Here is a 21,392-nt window from a genome sequence, read left to right on the forward strand (position 1 = left end):
GTGCGGATCATTTCAATTTATGATGCACTATACGACCCCCGGGAAAGGTGCGTCATTTACAAGTAATTAATGACACACTTTACCACAAAAGGACAGTCATGGTTCAATGCTCTCTAAAAGGTCCGTCACTAAATGCAAGTCAATTTTGTGATGCAGAGGTGCGTCATGATATATGATACACACACCAGACAAATGACACTGACACTGACATTGCTGTATGTTCATTTATATTAAACTCAAACCAAGTTTTAAAATATTAAATAATCACCCATAATAAATTTATGCATAATTTATTCTAAATTTAAAATCACATTATGTACATTATGCAAACAAAAAAGTCATTTTCAAGAAGTTCTTTACTTCTTTGGTATCAAACAAAAAGTTAGAAGATTCACAACAGATAGAGATGATTTTCTACTAGAGTGTCAACTCCAACACAATCATACTGTAGCCCAAATAGCTTATGGCTGCACCACGTCGAGGAGTCGTCCTTGCCCAGTTTGCATTTATTCTCTGTCATCTAGCCAGTTGACTCTCTAGTAGTTGAATGTATCTCTGTGTCTGTTTCACAATTATCTGTTGTGGAAATAACTACTGCATTGTGGGAGAATTCTAAGAGAGTGTTCACAACATGTGGTATTTATCAATCAGAATCTTCGTCTTCCGTATCTTCAGCCAACACGGGCACAGAGGGCTGTGATCTTTCCATGTTGGTAGACTGCGATTGTGATGATCCAAAAAACAGAGATCTGAACTAAAATAAGACAAAAATATAATTTTAAGTGGGTGAACATTTTAATTTGTTTCAATGAATTCAGCATACCTGGACAACTAATGAAGTAGTTGCATGTCCAAGGGTTAAAGTTGTTCTAATGGTAAAGGCCCATTTATACCAGGACAATGAAATTCAACTTTAACTACTGTAGATAAATATGCATTCATATTTATATAAATACTGCCAAGATGAAAACAATAAAATGACATCATGATTACCAATAATATCATGACAAAAATGATTTTATTGTTCTTATAGGTCATAACATCTTTTGTTTTATGTAAGAAAAAGGTATGTTAAACTATTTATCGTTATCGTTCTAGTGTGTAGCAGCAGGGTGCGAGTCTCTGCCGCTGCTTTCCTTTAGATATGGCTAAAAATGCAACTTTAAAGTCCCATTCCCTACATTTTTTAGATCTAATTTAAGGTCACAAACTACATTATTTTATGTAAAAATAAATACTATGGTCCTTTAAATGGTTAAGTTTTTCATTTTTCTTCTGAAATTCACCCACTATTCAATCGATTGTAAGGCCAAAACACATGGAAGACTTCAAAACTTTTCAGTGAAAATACCAGGTTTTCCCCCAATTTGTATCAACAGATTCTGGCAAAAACAGAGACAATTAATGCAGCAACTATACGACGTCTGGCTAGGCCTATAGCTAGCATACGTTGTTCGTACGTTACCGATGTTTACCAGCTAGGTCTACAAAACTAGGCTAAAAGACCGTCCACAAGAGGACATTCACCGCGAGCTACTTAGGTAGTGCATTGTTTCTATCTTTTTATCATAATTTACCATAAAACGTATATTTGAGATAAGGAATGACCTGGTTTATTGTTTTAAAAGTAATATATAACATTATTTTTTCAAAACATCACAAATTGTAGGGAATCTGTCTTTAAGTAATCACATTTGGATTACCAAACTACTACGGCTACTACTTTACATCACAATGTTTGTATTTGATATTGTTCTGTGTTTTACCTTCTTGCTAGGTGGTGTGCCTGGTACGACCTCATCTAGGTCACTATCACTAACTCTGTTATCTGGGCTTATATTCCCTTGTTCCATTTCCCATGTTGGTAGAACAGGTATAACAGGGCTGGAAGCAATACCTTAAATATAACAATTATAATAAAGTATTGCTGGATGGATAATTTATATTTCAATTTATTCAGAAAAGCCTCCAGAAATGGATAGATACAGTAGATTAAGATTACAAAACAAAAGCAAAACCATAATCAAATGGAAACAATTCAAGCTTAGAACAGCCTCACCAAGAGTTTCAGATAATTGATATCTTCATTATTTGCAAGTGTGGCGTCTCTTTCAAGTACAGTTGTAACGGTGTCACAGACTCCGTGGTGATGCATTCATTACTTTTTATTCGTTTGTTCACATATTTACAATATTGCTTATCAATGATATAGGTTAACAGGCAGAAATTGTTTAAACTTGCACTGTACTTAATCTTATCTATAAAGAGTGTGCTTAACTGCCATCCATGGCTTCCACATTTAATATAGTCTTAAATAAAGCCTTAAAGTTCTAGGGATCTGAGTTCAAACCAACCAATTACATTATTTTCACAAATTCACCTTAAATTGTATTATGTTGTAAAACAAAACAATCAAGTTTATCTAGTCTTACCTTCATCATGTCCATTTGACGTACTTGGCTTTGCATGATGGGTAGTTAAATGTAGAGTGTCATCATCTGGGAAACTAATATCATGTGCAATGCTATGCCTAAAAAGAAATAAAAACATATTTTTTATTAATAACAAATTAAGCATTTAGATGAATGTGTTGTAGTCATTGTCAAGGTGTGCAGTAGATTGCATGCACTTTCAATGTTATTAATTTTTAAATTGTGTAATTAAAAAGCCCACACCGATCCTACCAAAGTTATGGAAAAAGCGTAACTTGCCTGTGTATACTGGATTAAAATGTAAAAAACCAAAAATACTTACATGCATACAATTGGAGTAATATTACATTAACATTAATGATTTTATGTGGTATACTTTGCACTTGAATGTACCTTGATTTATTGGCTGCTAATGTGGTTCCAGCATCTCCCTTCTGCTTCCTGATTGAATTTCTTTTATTTTTATTCAAACTACTGCAAGATGGAATTAAAACTGTAACTATTAATGTGCACTATAGCACAAAAGAACATAAAACAAATTATATAACCAAGATACATTAACTCCACAATCTCACCAATTACCTGTACTGGTGTAATTCAGTTTAGTAGGGTGGTCAACCTGTATCCATGCCAACTCATAACCACCACCTCACTCTCACCATCAGGAGCTGGCTCGTACCCATCAGTCTAAAGACATATGTTATAGTCTACAGATCACCTTGTCCCTCAGCCCAGTAAATATTTGTATGCTATGCCCATCAGCTAGGTCAATATTTGTATACTACTGTATGCCCCTCAGCCAGGTTAATATTTGTACACTATGCCCCTCAGCCAGGTCAACATTTTGTATACTTTGCCCCTCAGCCAGCTCAATATTTTCATACTGTACAGTGTTAAAAGTTTTATTTTGAAATTTATACCTTGTATTCTTGGCTGTGCTAACTCGTGTACTTGACTGTAACTGTGAACTGCAAGAGCGCTGTGACTGTGATGCGGAGACAGGATCCGCAAGAGTAGCTAAAACAAAGCTTGCTTCAAGAACGGAATCAATTTCAATACAGAAGACTATTGGCCTAATAAAAAAAAATTGTTTCTAAACTATTTTATTGCTACTATATTTGTAGACATCCTTGTTTTGAACGATTACATTCACTCCTGTTTTAAAAAATTTTAAAGATTGTTTCTGTTTGTATTGTTACTTATTAGTAAGTTTTGATATATTTTTATGAATGTTTTTTAATTTATTGCTCTAAATAAAAAGCAGAACCATATATATGTAAAACAGGTGCATTATCTATTACCTGATATGTTTTATCCTGTATAAATATGTTTTTAAATATAAATATAATAAAAATTGTTTAACAAATGGAAATGTGTAAAAAAAAATTGTTTCTTAAACTGTACAGAGAAAAACCAATTAAATAACATACTTGCCAGTTGTCTCAAAATGAACTGAGAGAGGAAGACTTGCTGCATCTGAGAACGACAAAATAGCCTGGTAGAAAAAATAAACATTATGAAAAAAAACACTGATAAAGTACTTTTAAATATGATTGCTTTGGCAATATTAGGTCTTAGTTTGTCACAAAAGGCCACAAATACATTGTCTCAATGTATTTTTCTCCTTTCGAAGATCTTTCCCAGGATAAATTCCCTGATATTTCATTTTTCCTAGTTGTAACCTCTAAATGTCATAGTTCAGAGTTGGTTCTAGCCAGATGGAGTAAGTTTGATTGACACAACCACTGTAATATACATTATAAATGTAGCCTTACCCTCAGTTCCTTTAGACAGAATGTGACCTCTGTGTCAACGCCAATGCAGTACTCCTGAAACTCTTCTGGATTCAAACTCATTTCTGTGTGCATGACTTTGCTAGGGTCTGAATGCATGAAAAATTAAAGTATTCTATACAAAAGAATATTTTGAGTATATTGACAAATAAAACAGAAGACGTATACTATTTGAGATTGTCAAATGGAGAGTTTTTGTGGACTAATTTAAAAAAAAAAATTCGGCAAATACTTTTAAAGTACTATATGTACACAGACACACAAACTGGAGTGAAATGTAATAGACAGACAAAAATGATAAAACCATGGGCTGAGCTATACCTGGTTCGTCGTCAACATAGTTCTTAAAACTAATAAGCTGAGGATTGACGTTTAGTGATATTTCTTCAAGAGACGTCTGAAAATTCATGACTGTATCACTCCAAATCCTGCAACGATACAAGAAACAATTATTAGCATACCGTAAATCTTCTAATAGTAACCCACACTCTAATAGTAACCCACCTTTAAGTCAATCTATAATAATAACCCACACTCTAATAATAACCCATGGGGTTAATAACCCAGGTATTGAACATTTTCGAATATCAATTACAGTACTCCAGTAAAGTACAAATACTGTAGAAGCTGAAGATCAGTGATATCACTGCGAAGTATCTTTGCGCCAGTTAAAGATATATTGTCCGTGTGAAAAAATATTTTGTTTTTATGTTGGTGAACATGTCATTTTAATGTTACATAATAGTTATTCATTTTTACTAAACAAAAAATAGTCAAAATGTCAATGGGTTTTTGGCTAAATTTTATTTTGTATTTTTATAAGTGAAAACATTATTTTTTGATTTTTTTGTTTTCTACAGAAGTGATTAACTTTACTAAAACTGTGAAATGGCCTATTTAAAGTCTTTTTTTTTAATAATCTTAATTGTTCATGTTTTTGGGGGATCTTTAATCAATCAGATGTTTGCCCTACTTTGTTACTACTAGGGATGAAAAAAATACTGTATAGGCGAAAAGTGCAGGCCATGAGAAAAAAAAAATTACTTTGAGTTGGCTATTATTTTATTTGGAGATAAATCTTTGGAGAAAACTGCCTGTAACGTCTCTGTTTCCTGATAGGTGAGGTTGTGGGTTTTGACAATTCCTGTAAGAAATAAACATGCATGAGAGATGACTTTCAGAAAATTTTGTTTGGAATATCTTTAAATAAATAAAGCAAATTGATTCATTATCCTTCTTAAAATGGTAATCTTGTTCACAAGACAAACATATACAAAATGCTCTACTAAAAGCTAGTCTTTTTTATACTAGTAATTTGTCATGAGAAAAAACCCTGACATGACAAAACCCTTGGATTGGTAGGCGAGCTATAACCATCCACATGGATATTGCATTTACCAACGAGCTGCGAGTTTTATAAAAAAACAATGTTCAATACGTGAACTCCAATGTTAGATTGCATTTTGTGGTGGGAATAGAGACAGAGTGATACATAGAGTAGGCCATCCAAGTTTTTAATATACTGGTGACTTTCAATGACCTTTTCAGCCAGAAAGCGCCATCTCCAATTATTCTACTCCTCGTCCAAAATTGTAGTGTTGCCTTTAAAGGATGGTTTACGACCTGTGGCTTAATAATAATAAATAATAATAATAATAATGCAAATTTGCAATGCGCAAATTCCAGCAGTAAGTGATCAAAGGCACGATGTATGAGAGAGCTTAATTTGAAAGAAAAAGATGAGTTTTCAAAGCAGATTTAAAGGCGGTAGTAGAAGAACATGATCTAATTGAGGCAGGTAGGTCATTCCATAAGCAAGAGGCAGCAGAAGTAAAGGTGCTTAGGCCAAGTCGGAATGGAAAGGAGATTTTTTAAAGACGTTAAAAGAAGGTGTGTTATAAAACAAATAATAATATGTTTGATATTCGTAAAATGGAACAAATAAAAAGATGAAATGTTCTATTTTCACCTCATTATTTGTACCATTGCACTCAATCCATTAGTCACTTCAGTAAATGAGTGAGTATTATTTGTACCATTGCACTCAATCCATTAGTCACTTCAGTAAATGAGTGAGTATTATTTGTACCATTGCACTCAATCCATTAGTCGCTTCAGTAAATGAGTGAGTATTATTTGTACCATTGCACTCAATCCATTAGTCACTTCAGTAAATGAGTGAGTATTAGTTGTACCATTGCACTCAATCCATTAGTCACTTCAGTAAATGAGTATTATTTGTACCATTGCACTCAATCCATTAGTCACTTCAGTAAATGAGTAAGTACATAATTACCTAGTCTGGACTCCAGACGGAGTTTTTTCTTAATATTAGTAAAAATATAAATATTTTTGCACATATGGCGTTTCATACGTGTATTACTTGAGTTTGGATACTCCGTCTGGGGAAACACGCAAAAGTCACGTGGTTTGACACCAAGAATTCTTGGTGCATAGATTATCCGGTTGAATAGGTTCAGCTGCATGCGATTGGCTACTCACTCGTACACTGTTTTAATGTTCATATTTCAGAATTTCAAAGACTCAACAACTAAGATGGTACGCATGCGCTATGTAACGTTTAGACAATGTGTACTTGGGTACATTGATGAAAGTTTCTGAAGGCTAGAAAGGATTTTATATGGATCATTTAATCAGGGAGATGTAATTTACATCTCCCTGATTTAATATTACGCGGAGATAATTTGATTTAATTCCCACCCAGACCCCGTCCTGTTCAATTCTGTGTAGTGGTGTATAGCCCTGTCTGTTGTGTGTGAATCCTGTTGTGTGCCGGTGGTGGTATTATGTAGGCCTACCTTATTGGCGTTTTATTTGGCAGGTCATACTTGCGAGTTGAGTAGGACCTACGAAGGAGGCCTAGGCTAATGACTAAACAATTAATAAGCAAAACAACTTGGCAACACGATTTCATATTTTAACAGTCTCGATCGTACATTCAGCACTGTACGTAGGCCTACTCGATCTTTTTCATTTTTAAACAAAATGATCATTGGTTGATTCGAAATCCATATTTACATACCGCCCGCCCCATATAGCCAAATACGGTATGATAACCTACGTCATTCTTATCGGATGTTTGCGGTCTGCAAATCGATTTCTATACGTGTTTCACAAGTCTGTATTTTCAGACAAAAATCGCGGTCGAAATAAAAACAAATAAATAAAAAAAAAACAATACAGACTTGGGGCAAGTCTAATAATTACCATGTTTACAGTACAACTGGAACACCATCCTGGCTTCCTGTGTATTTAGCTGTATTTTACATCTATAAACACTCTTCTCAATGTGGCTTAGAGACTTGAACACGGCGAAGCATGACTATGAAAAAGGCAACACATTATTGAACAATGCTAATGAATTAAATTGTAAATGTTGGCCTTTGAATTATTCTTTCTTTGTTTCCTTATTGTAGCACAAGCAGAATTGCAAATATAGATTCACAATAGTGAAAAGAGAAATCTATCACAATATATTACAAGAAATAATAATTTAAGATTTTAATTCATCACAAAACCAGGTGATCTAAATTAAAGGTGATTATTATTAAAGATAATTTTTCCGAAAATGTAATTAAAAATAATATGCTGATTGTTTCAGCAACAACGTAATTGGAATTTAGAGTTCATGATCATGCACAGTATGGTACAGTAAGAACAAAAAATTGTGCTATAAAGCATGCATGCAAAGACATTAAAGAATAGAAAAATCTTTTAGTAGCATTAATCTAAATACCAATATTGTATCACATTTTTATTTGTAAATAGTAGTAGAATTCATTGACTACCATAATCTACAATTTATTAAGCATTTTGATATAATTTTGTCTGTATTTTTTCATATTGGAATATTATTTGATCATAAGATACCCTTGTTAAAAACAAACACCCTCCCCCAAATAAACGCCTCCCTCGAATCAAATTAACACTAAAAACCATCACAAACAATACACGCCCCAGGGAATTTATTCGAATAAATATGTTATACAACCTTCATTGTTATCCGACATCTGAAGGCATCCTCTTCATCATCCTCCGAGTCAGATGGTCGATTTCCAGATCCATCATCATATTCAGAGAAGAAATTTGGAGAAAAGATGAAGCAAGCATATGCTGAACGTGATGTGTTTACAGTACGCAGAGCAAGCTGTGAAATGATCAACGAAATTATTAATATACAAATACACTTTTTTTTTTAATTTGTGGTATCATCTGAAAATAATAATGTCAAGCAGGTTGTTTTTGCTTATTTTTGTTGTTTTCGCTAATTTTTTTTGTCTTTTTAAAGATTTATAAATTCTTTTTTTATAGAATTTCACAATTTGGTACAGTAGATTGCATATAATTATAGTACACTGTCTTAATTCATTGTACACTGTAACTATAAGACTGCTACACACTAGGACACTAACAATCTATAGTATTGACAATAAATTATATGTAACACACATTTTTCTTTCATAAAACAAAAGAAATTTAAAAAGTTTCCATTCTAGAACTACAGTATAAAGGAATAACCATTTATGCTGTCTTTGATGAATTGAAAATGATGTCATGATCAACAAGAACACAATAACATCGTTGTATCGTCATGATCATATTGCTTTTACTAATCATGATGTCATCCAATTGGACGTGTGAAACTATTATTTTATTTTACGATGAACACCGTTACGATTTATTTTGTTTTCTGTATAAAAATATAAATTAAAAATAGGAATTTATCGCCGATCGTTATCATTCAAGGGCCTTAAAAAGGTTTAATTGTAATATTGTTTGGGGTACAGTAATTGTGGTTTTTCTAGAATGTTGATAGATACGTGTGGTATGGTAAAACTTGTACATTTCTTGTGTTTGCATTTTAACATTACTGTCTGTATACCAGTATCAAGAAGAATTTAAATAAAAACAAGAAAGAAAAGGCAAAGAAGAAATTAAAAAGGCTAACTTACTCCTTGCTCTAATGGCTCAATGTACAGTTCATCTCCAATCCTTGCTAAACAGTGGATTGCTCTGCCAAATACTGCAATTTAATTAAACATTATTTATTTAATTGTAAAAATCTGTACTGAAAAAGGCTCAAATGCAAATATGTATTAAGGCTAAATTTAAAAATGAGCGGCAACGTTAAAAAAAATATAGAATCTATGTTATTCCTTTTTCCGCTCAGGATAGATACAGATTTCATGTGGGACAAGTTACATGGTTTTTCGTTACCGTTATCACTCATCTGTGTATGGCCTGTAAACTATTGTAGCATGCTGTATTGTGAAATACTGGATTATTTGCCTATCTACAGTTGTACCACCATTTTCAAAATTGTAAAATGTTGTATTTAATTTTGTTACAATGAATTTTGCTGACCGCATACATTGCATATTTATAATAAGCATTTAGCCTACCATTACCAGACGTATATAATAGTTTAAACTTTCTTTCAATCCTTTGTGTACAAATGGATTTAAAACATAAAAAACGATACTTCAATTGCAATTCTTGCATATTATTTGACAAGACCCAAGGCCCATGATGAATGACAAAAATGACATGTTTTTTTTTGTTAATGTAGGCCTATGACTAGCCTAGTAAGCCAGGCCTACTAGTAAGCCTACAGTAGGAATAGCGCTTGAAAACGGTCGCGATAAAATCAACATCCGGTATTTTGTATGGAGTACCACTAGATACGCTTTTTATCATTATTAGTTACGTTTGATATCGGTGGCATTTTATTTTGGTCACGCTAATGTGTATGGTGCGCACTAGATACATTTTTAATGAAAACGCTCATTATGTTAATTTTAGTTACTTTTTAATATAGAATTTCTATTAATGCTATTGACCTCGTAGTGTAGGCTGGTATGTCGTTTATATTTTTTGTTAAAAGCAAACTTTGACTTTATTTCATATCTTGATAATATAAGGAACGAAAAAAAATATGTTGCCATTTTTTCCAAAGACATTTAAAGGACCAAATTCAAGATGGCCGCCAACATTCAAATAACCCTATTAAAAATCAGAATATCACCAATAATACAAATTATGAATGTGGAACAAGTCCGTTTTGATGGTATTACTGTACCCATTATACAACAATCCTAACTATGTAAAGCGATAATCTGTCAGCCATCTTGGATTTCAAAATGGCCGCCACTAAAAATTAAATTCTTTAAATAATTTTTTTTAAATATGTGTGCATAAATTGTTGTTTGTACACAATGTTCTAAAATTGTCACTTCTCACATGATTGTAAATTGTAAATACTAGATGGCACGCTCGCTTCGCTCGCGTACCATCTAGGGGTGCTCACAGATGGTTCTCGAATACAGTAGAATCCACGGACGGGGACTTTTTTGGGACACTAAACAAAAACGGAAGTGTCCCCCTAATTGGGGTATTCAGAAATAGAGACAACAAAACCAATACTGGATTCCATAAAGGACAATTAATTTATGTGGATTAAAGAAATTAGGGAGAAATGGAAATGTATGTACGGGAATTGGGCGGCGGCACGTGGTGGTGGTGATGGAACCGCAGTAATAAAGTTGATTGTATTTATATATTATAAGAACCAAACTAAATAAATAGACCTAGACATTCTGCGAAATGGAAATCGGAAATTCAAGCTCCTATTCAGTGAAAAATTAAACTGTAGTCTACCTAAATATTTAGGGCAAATCATCGGTTGTTATGGAACGCCGTTTACGCAACATTTCGATGATATGAATTTTATGACGTGATATGTGAATGAAATGCATCGATATGAATTGAATGGCGTGATATATGAATGAAATGTTTTGAATTGAATGCTTTGAATTGAATGTTTTGAATGAAATGTTTTGAATGAAATGTTTTGAATTGAATGTTTTGAATAAAATGTTTTGAATGAAATGTTTTGAATGAAATGTTTTGAATGAAATGTTTTGAATGAAATGTTTGAATTGAATTGAAAAGTCAAACTATTGGCGGCGTATGTCATTCCCGCTCGCGATTTTTTTTCAACCTCTTAATAGGCCTAAGCATGGGTACCCTCATTTCCTTTCAACGCTGTCATCAATATGAATCCTTTACAGAGACTCCCTAACAGACCTGAAACATTGGAATACATATTTCCGAACCCAGGTCTGTTAGGATTCTCTGTAAAGGCAGCGTGGAAGAAAGGAGATGAGGGTACCCAGGCTTAGGCCTAAGAGGTTGAGAAAATAATCGCGAGCGAGAATGACATACGCCACCAATAGTTTGACTTTTCAATTCAATTCAAACATTTCATTCAAAACATTTCATTCAAAACATTTCATTTAAAACATTTAATTCAAAACATTTCATTCAAAACATTTCATTCAAAACATTTCATTCAAAACATTTCATTCAAAATATTCAATTCAAAGCATTCAATTCAAAACATTTCATTCATATATCGCACCATTTAATTCATATCGATGCATTTCATTCACATATCGCGTCATAAAATTCATATCATCGAAATGTTGCGTAAACGGCGTTCCATAGGTTGTGGTGTTGAACTTCCTGTAAACATTTGTGTGAACCAAACTGGGTCGAATTTCTGTCATGAGTACTGATTTGTTGGCCTGTGATTTATGACGCCTAAGGGATCTATCTAGACTTATTTTTTAGAATAATGTACGTACCTGTCAGATACAATTGTCTTGTGTCGTATAATAAATAAGTACTGTAATAGTTACTGAAGTTACTATTACAATCTCGTCAATGAAAACACGAAAATGTATATGCACTTACTTATGAAAACGTATACAGTATTACTCAGTTATTGAAACAGTAGGTTTAAAAAAGTTTCGTTTGTCTGTAAAATGATGTAATCAAGCTGTTTACATGAGTCTTAATTTATAAGCACATCAATAATAAAATAGTTTATCTATCCTGTAATTGGCAAGATTATGGTCGCTGTTGAATGAAATAAAGCCAATCGGTATCATATTTGTACAGAAACGTTTTCGCGGCCGAAGGGTGTAACCTAAATTCGTTGTATTATCGTCAAGAACTAACTGTAACTAAACTTACATAGAAAGTAGGGTATCATAAATTTGGCCTTAGCACTCGGGGGAGTGGCTAAGATGAAGTCCGTGGGACTACTAAATATAAATTGTAATGAACCTCGAGGGACATAAATAGGAATATTTCATGTTTCATTATCAATGTATAATAAATGGAAACTGTTTACCGATTCAAATAATAGAAATTGGTTTTTAACATTTTCCGAACCTATTGTAAGTTTATTCTCAAAGGGCCCATATATTTACCTACCGTATGTGTTAAACCAAGGCCTCATAAATTTACCTACAGTACTTGTGTTAAACCAAACTGGATGTTCCATTCATCGCAAATCAATACATTTGTATAATCGTATATTAAATCTATCAAAATAGTATTTTTTAAAGAAAACCGGCCTGTCTTCAACATTATGATGGTGTACTCTAGCTGTTCAACCGGTTTTCAGCTATTAAAAACAATTATCGTAGGAGGAGATAGGAAAATGCGAAGCCTCCTCGCTATGTAACATTAGGGTTGAGGGATGGGAAAGCGGATAGGTACAAAGAGGAACAATTTTTAAATATATTCTTTATCCACTGAGTAACGAAATATTTTGTTCATGTTTTATAGGCCTATAAATAATATACCTCTAAATACAGTAGGCCTAAAACATTTGCGATTTAATACTTTGTTAAAACTGTCACTGTCATAATCGATTGAAATATTAAAGTACATGTCACGATACACCACTACGACGTTTATATTTTTGGTAATTATTAATTAATACAAACGTTGAGAAGGAACTGTCAGTATAAAGTTTATTTGTATATCTAACAGTAGAGCCTATCCACAGTCTCAGTAATAAAGTTTATTTGTATATATTTTTATATTACATCTAAACAGTACGAACATTCACAGTAAGAAATGTTCGATTCAAATGAAAAATAGTTAATAGGTATTTACAGTATTGTCAAAGTATTGCAAGTTTATTCTCAAAGGGCCCATATATTTACCTACCGTATGTGTTAAACCAAGGGCTCATAAATTTACCTACAGTACTTGTGTTAAACCAAACTCTGGCAGACTGAGAGATTGGGATGTTCCATTCATCGCAAATCAATACATTTGTATAATCGTATATTAAATCTATCAAAATAGTATTTTTTAAAGAAAATCGGCCTGTCTTCAACATTATGATGGTGTACTCTAGCTGTTCAACCGGTTTTCAGCTATTAAAAACAATTATCGTAGGAGGAGATAGAAAAATGCGAAGCCTCCTCGCATTTTTTTGGCGGGTATTTTTCAAGATGGACATCCATTAGACAGTGTATACCACGATCGGAAAACACCCCTATTTGGGGCAAATCTTTGAACCTAAATTCGTTTTAATCGTCAATAACTAATTATCTAACTCAATTTAATTAGTAAACAGGGTTACATCAGGCGGTTAAAATCAGTACCGAAAGTACGAACCAACTTTACATACCATCGAGTGAAAATTCTAGAAGTAAGGCGCGATTTACCGAATTTTGCCCTTACGTAAATTTATATATAGATAAGGCTAAAGTTGTCAATGTCCTCTATATAACAGTATATATAATACCCCACTATGACTATTAAATTAAATAATCGTTCAAAGTTGGAGTTGCAAAAGTATGGAACAACTTAACAATTTATATCAAATATTCAACAACAATTACGTTTAACTAGAGGGTTAGACCTCTAGTTCGCTCGCTCCCCTCTAGGAAGTGTAAACGAAGGTTCTCGGAATGATAATGACTCGGGTAAAAAGGTTTTAGAAGGACGTTCTCCTTGTACGTTTTCTGTCGGTTACCATTATTGAAAATGCTTGACATTCGAAAAACTAAACCTACTCTGTTTCACAGTGTCTTAGATGATTAATAACATTTTAAAGTATAGTGTTTATTGTTTTATAGGGCGGAGGTGGGGAGGCAGAGTTCATTTGAGGGAGATGCTTATTCGAGGGATTTTTTAGTTTTAATAATATCGTAACATATATAATCAAATAAAATCCTCTCATAGATATGAAAAGTGGTAAAAAATTATAACAAATGCTTGGTAAATTATAGTTAACAGTGTAATGAATTCTATTATAAATAGTATATACAATATTGTGTGTATAATTAATGTGGATGGGCGTTTATTAGATAGGTAGGGGGGGGGGGGGGGGGGGTGTAGGCGATTATTATTCAAAGTGATGTTTTATTGGTGAGGCGTTTATTCAAATAAATACCATCATAATACATTATTTAACTTAAACATCTTTTGAAACTAACTTCCGCGACAGTGTAGGCCGTTTCGGCCCAAGAAGGAAGATGTTTTAGACGGCTTGCAACATGGGCCCTAATGGGACACAGATAGCCTACAGTTATTCCTGCCAGCTTACTCAATAAAACTCGGCTATCGGGATTTTATTTTTTAACTACTGTACCTTCACACGCGCGGTCCAATCCGAAAATAAAAAAAAAAATAAAATAGCTATAGCCACTAACGACCACCTTAACTGAAACCAGGTAGTTGCAAGGTGAACCTGTGAACTCATCGTGAACCCGGAAATTACTTTGACTGCGTACAATTGAAATTGAGTTGAAAATCTACCGATGAATCAGAAATTTTGTTTTAAAACTCTTTATAATATGTTCCTAAGATAGAAATATGGAACAATATCGTAATAATGAAAACTGTTTTACATTTTGCGGTTCACCTGAGATAGTTCAGGTAGGTATCCAAGGCAGAAATTTGTTCCAAAGTTTTTCCATTGTGCACGCCTATGTCAGAATTAACCATAGATTCTAAATTACAGATCTCATTTCTTTTCATGAAACTGAAACTTGACAGGAGACAGGACCACAATATAAAACTAGTGCATTTATACCTTATTGTGAAATCCTGTATAAATATGTTAAATAATAAATGCGTTATTGCTATGTAATTCAATGTCTGAACCTTCAGGGCCATAGTCACCAGTATGGTTGGTAAGTTTTCAAGCTGTCAACTTTTGGCAGAAGCTTGAAGAAAATACAGATACAGCTCTGCCTATAAATAACCTTGTAAATGAATGAACTCCTACTTCTCACCTTCTACAATCTCAACCAATTTCATTAGATATGAACCCCCTACAGACAGACCAGCATTATACACTCGTTTGATGAGTGCACATGGTTGTGGTATAAAAACTCATGTACTACTACTAGGGAAAGACAAAAATGCCTGGTGATGACTCTTTCCCGAGATGACTGGAGGTGGACAGAGATGACATCAAAAAGCAATTATTATGTCGACCCGGTGAACTATATGGCTTTTGGACATGTAGCATTGTGAAAAAAGTGTTGAGGCAAGTGCTTTTGTGAACTTGTATTACCTATACAACCAGTGACACAAATATCTTAAATGGAAAACATCTCTAAAGGACAGAAGCACACTAATTCTGCTTTCTCTCTACAACTTGCTTCTACAAATGCAGATAGAGAAAGAGATTTTCTAAGTGAAGTATCATTTTGTTTGAAAGAGGCTGATCATAAAGATATTAACTTGAATACAGAGAGTCGACAAAATCTAAATGATGTGGTTAAACTATATCCCTATATATGTATATGAGAGGACATGTATGTGTGGGACTTGCTGGATTTACATCAATTGATCAGGGTCATTGAGCATGGTATCATTGGAATAACACAAATTAATGATTTCATCAGAGCTGTCAAATCTAGTTAACATTTAAAGAGAGATGATATCCCGATTAATGAAGAATGCTGCAATTCGCACAAAGGTGTTTGTTGGCCATGGCATGATGAAATTGGACAGAAAATGTTTGAGGCATTGGTAAAAGTCTTGTAGAAGGAAAACTGTCTATATGGAATCCTAAGAAAAAGACGAATATTGGCAAAAAATATATATGACGGTGAATACAGGTGACAAACTTATCAAAGTAAAAGAAGACTCCTATAGAGATTATTTGCCGGTGAAATGAGGTATTTCAGTTATTTTGCCAATTTGTTTCTGAACAAGGTTGTTGGGAATGCAGATCAGTCTGTGGAAGTTCAATGGATACAGTAGTAGAGAACGAAGGAAGGTCAACTTACTGTATCGCATTCAAGATTAGAAATATTTCATTGAAGGACTTTGGCAGAGTTAGTTGTCATTTAACTGAAGAAGTTTATGAGATGTTTTAATATGAAGAAGTGTTCTGTCAGTACTGTAGACCTCCTGATGGTCAACATTTTGTGTTAATCACCATGTTGTTGTCATAAGCATATCATTTTGTATATTTCAATCTAATTTTATTTAACTTATACAAGTTTTAATAGAAATTTAACCCATTTTTTAAAAATGGCGGCCATTTTAAAATTCAAAATGGCCGCCATTTTGTGTTAATCACCAATGTTGTTGTCATAGGCCTATCATTTTATGTGATTTCAATCAACGTCATAACTTGCACATGTTTTAATAAGAAATTTAATCCATTTTTAAAAAATGGCGGCCATTTTGAAAATCAAAATGTCAGAATACTAATGAATATCTCCTAAAACGCTAATCGTCGTTAGACATTGCGCGTCTCACTTGTGTTCGCCACTCAGTACGTTTTTGAGCAAGCATGTGTATAGGTCCGCGTGTGAAAAGTTCTGTTTCCTTTTTTATGTTTGCCATCCATGTCGTTTTTGGTCTTCCTTTTGGTTTTTTGGTCTTTCTCTGAGCCTCTCCGAGTGCGATCTTAGCTGGTGTGTTTTCATTTAAACGGAGCAGGTGACCATACCATGTCAGCCTTCTTTTCTTTAGGTTCTTACTCCACTCATTTTCTCCTGTTCTTTTGTACAAATCTTCATTTTTTATTTTCTCCGGCCACCTTATACCTATTATTAGGAATTTTCTTTGAAAGACATCGATTTCGCTTTTTAGTGATGCTGTCATTGTCCACAGTTCACAATTATACAGAAAGATGCTTGTAATGTATACGTTGAAGACTCTCATTTTCAGGTTTATTGTTATTTTTCTATTTGGAGTATGAATACTAATGAAAATAGGTTTATAATAATTCTTATATAGCAGAGAACCCATATGAACTTAAAAAAAAAAAAATCAGAGAGAGAGAAACAGGTGTTTTTTCAAAAGAGATTTAAAGGAGGAGAAATTGTAAGAGTTACGAATGCTTAAAGCCCCATTCCCTACGTTTTTTAGATCTAATTTAAGATCACAAACTATATTTAATGTAAAAATAATACTATATGGTCCTATTGCGATAACTTTTTTCGTCTTTAAACGGTTAAAAATGTGAAAAATAAATCGATTTTAATAATTATAGCGGCCCGCTATAAATCCCAAAATGCATTGCGCGCGGATTGATATTTTTGTTTTTCACCTGTAATTCGCCCACTTTTCGATCGATCGTGAAGCCAAAACAAATGGAAGACTCCTAACTTTTCAGCGAAAATACCGGGTGTTCCCCAATTTGTATCAACGGAGTCTGGCAAAAATAGAAAGACAATTAATGCAGCAACTATACAACGTCAGGCTAGGTATATAGCTAGCGTACGATGTTCGTACGTTACCGATGTTTACCAGCTAGGCCTACAAAACTAAGCCTAGCTAGGCTAGGCCTGAGACCGTCCACGAGAGGTCGATCGCCGCGAGCTACTTAGGTAGTGCATTGTTTCTCACTTTTTATCATAATTTACCATAAAACGTACATTTAAGACAAGGAATGACATGGTTTAATGTTTTTAAAGTGATATATATGTATTATTTTCCAAAAAACGTCCAAAATTGCAGGGAAGGGGTCTTTAAAGGTAGAGAATTAAAGAAAGAAGGAGCATTGAAACTAAAAGAAAGTTTAAAGATTTCAAGGTACAGTGTAGCTACATGATCATAGAAGGCGCCAATATGGCTTATTTGGGGGTTTATTTTAGTAACTCGCCTTTTAACCATCAACATAATATGATCATTTTACTAAAAACTATATTTTAAACATTAGAAATAAAAATATCACGTGATGTGCCTCAACAAAAATTATTATGCACTGATATTTAAAAATTTAGATTTACGAACGGCATATGGATGTGAGACTTACTTTTAAATTATTTAATTAAATGATTATTATAAATGAAGAAATAATAGATATATCAAATTAATTAAAAACTATGGTATCACCATATACATCGTTTCATAAAAACACGTGCAGGAGGCCTAGCCTACAGTATAGACATTTCAAACGTATGGTTATTAGTAATAGACGTCATTTTACCTGGCCATCGACAATGATTGTATGTGTTTTGTCCATGATTTGATACGTACACACTAACAAGTGCGTGTTTTTTTTTAAAGGGGAATCCCCGTCAGCAAAATAACGTACTGTTGAGGAAACAGCTACATGATCATAGAAGGCGCCAATATGGCTTATTTGGGGGTTTATTTTAGTAACTCGCCTTTTAACCATCAATATAATATGATCATTTTACTAAAAACTATATTTTAAACATTAGAAATAAAAATATCACGGGATGTGCCTCAACAAAAATTATTATACACTTAATACTACGGACATAAATAAAATTAAATGATAAAAATGTGATCGAATAATATGTTGCTAACGACATGGATATGATATATCTGCCACAATATGCATAAGTATAAAAATGGATACGCTGGCTTTACGTGCTATACATTGTAACAATTATTGTTTTAAAATAAATTATTCTCTTTTACGTAAAAAAAAAAAATATTTATTAACCAAATAAAAAATATCCACATAAATAATCTAGGCCTAGGCCTAGTTCCTATAAAAATATATCAATTAAATTTATATAAACGAAGAAAATGTATATATCCTCTAGCTAGCATGCATCCCGCTCCATACAAAATAGCGCGACCGATTTCAAACGCGACCAATAATATCATCAAAAGTATCTAGCCTAGGCCTAGCTAGTGGCGCGCCATACAAAATACAGTTGATTTTATCGTGACTGATTTCATCGTAAACCGGATGAGCCTAGTAGCTTAGCTAGTAGACTAGTAGTAGGCCTAGGCCTAGGCCTATTAATTATTACTAGGCCTAGCCAAACATAAGCCTAGTAGTACTACTATTATTTAGCTAGTACCCACTTATAGGCTAGTATAGTATAGGCTAGACTAGAGGCTCCTAGCTAGGCCTACCCCCCTAGCTAGGCCTATCTTATGATGATATAAATAAATTTGAACGATACATTTACCTTTAACATTTGCAGTAGTAGGAATTACACACTTCATTTAAAGTTGTGGTAAAGTCTTCTATCTAGGCCTAGCCTACTTTTATCTTACCAACACATCTCAAGAACAGAATTAACATGTATGGTGATTGTATCAGCCTAGACCAAAGTCCAAAGATAAGTTATAAGTTCTTTGCTATGGGTGGCGCCATTTTGTGAGCCATGGAGAGAGGGGGATTGAGTAATTGACTGAGGAGTAGGGCGCCCGCATCAAATTAGAAAGTCAAAATCATAGAGGGGTTCTGATATTTTAATTGTGAAGGATGCACCACCTTTGCTGCTAATAGTACAGGAAAGATAGGGTGTGTCGAAAGCGAAGACCTCGAAAGCGAAGATCGAAGACCGAAGACCTCGAAAGCGAAGACCCTACGAAATGGTAGTGTGCACAAAATCCGACCAAAATCGATGATAACACCTTGAATTTACAGATTCTAAAAAAATATTTCGATTTTAATCGTTATGTTATCAAAAAACATGACTTTATCTATGAACAAGCTCACGTGTTTTCGCCAATGGAGTTAATATGTGATATAGTTTTACGAACAAACACATCGCGCTATTTGCAAGGCGACGGACACACAAGAAGGACCTCGAATTGAATGCAATATTAAATGTCACTTTTTCCGATAACTTTGTATTGTAGCACACGTCGCCTACAATTTAAAACCATAGCCAACTGTATAGAAAAGTATAGAAATAAACTACACAGTAAAGTAAATAAATTAAAGTAAGTAAATTGTAAGAAGTAAAGGATGGCGATAGGCATTTAGCCTAATTTTAGAGCCTATATAAAAAGTGTCCGTATCATAGATTTTACACTTGTTTTTAAAAATGTTATACGTACGCGTGAATACAACTAAGAGATCCTTTTTTTTGCATTTAAATATTATTATGTTGATGTATGTTTATTATCTATAATATTTGCCTATTTGTATGAATAAATACAATAAGATATTTATTTTCCTGGAGTTATTCTGTATAGTATTTTAAACTTGTACATTTTCCCCATTGTAGCCAATACTACAGTATTACTGATTTAATTATTCGCCAGTTTAAAAATGTTTTTCTAATGTATTCATAATGGACAAATAATATTATCAGTATCGGTTAGTGTGGTTGGTGAAGCGACAGTACTATGTAAAGAAGAAAAATGTAAAATAAATATTTCATTAACCAACGTATGAACTACTAAACGAAAACATCCTGCCGCAACGTATTGTATTGAACGCGCGCGCAACATAAGAAAATACTCTTCTATCTATTTTTGCATCCCCTCTTACGATCGAGAATCATGAAGAACGTAAAGCAGTCGGCGTTGAACACGTCGGTTCCCACTTGTGATGACACGCAAATTTGTTCTTAAGGCGCACTTTGCGTCGATCTGGATACTAATTCCAGCTCTTAAAATATTTCCCGGGTCAAAATTGGCAGAATATATTCAAATTATGATTTGACAAGAAGTAAAAAGAACGAACGATATAGGCATCAGCGTTCTGCAAATTTTGGTTATAAATCGGTCGTTTCCTGCGACATATCATCTGTTTCACGGCTTCCATAATTCCGAATAATTATGCCATTATGTGAACGTTCACAAAGACAAAAGCCATTCAAAACAAAGATTGAAATAAAAAATATTCCCTCCAAAATTACAAGTTGCCGATTTTGTTACAATATGATTAGTGACGATAGTGTGTTCACGTTTAATTTATTTTTCAATATTAAAACGGGTGTTTATTCATATCGGTATTACGTTTACCGACACTGTCAAAAGATTAGTTTAATGAAGTTCCAGTTCCGCCAACCACAATTTTCCTCATCATCAAATAAAAAACTGACTTTTGTTTTCAAGCATTGCCCGTGGTGAATACAAAAAGAGATAC

The 21,392-nt window shown here is 33.5% G+C and overlaps 2 protein-coding genes across 2 annotated transcripts in view; both read right to left on the reverse strand.

Annotated features, from left to right (window-relative positions):
- Positions 1-210: 210 nt before the first annotated feature.
- Positions 211-20,162, reverse strand: LOC140045080 (cell cycle checkpoint control protein RAD9A-like). The gene is made up of 13 exons (XM_072089820.1): positions 19,477-20,162; positions 9,199-9,269; positions 8,238-8,393; positions 7,454-7,568; positions 5,270-5,369; positions 4,547-4,653; positions 4,208-4,314; positions 3,863-3,927; positions 3,353-3,505; positions 2,826-2,906; positions 2,433-2,530; positions 1,767-1,897; positions 211-754 (listed from the first exon to the last, which is right to left on the reverse strand). Exons 1-13 carry the CDS (start codon positions 19,511-19,513, stop codon positions 644-646), a joined length of 1,332 nt encoding a protein of 443 aa, XP_071945921.1. The 5' UTR covers positions 19,514-20,162; the 3' UTR covers positions 211-643.
- Positions 375-21,392, reverse strand: part of LOC140045081 (protein NipSnap homolog 2-like) — a 69,979-nt gene continuing 48,961 nt past the window's right edge. Inside the window, exon 11 of the transcript XR_011844543.1 lies at positions 375-385. The gene's annotated coding sequence lies outside the window, so the exon portion shown is untranslated. The remainder of the gene's footprint in view (positions 386-21,392) is intronic.

Source organism: Antedon mediterranea, chromosome 3 (assembly GCF_964355755.1).
Source record: "Antedon mediterranea chromosome 3, ecAntMedi1.1, whole genome shotgun sequence".
Lineage (NCBI taxonomy): Eukaryota > Metazoa > Echinodermata > Crinoidea > Comatulida > Antedonidae > Antedon > Antedon mediterranea.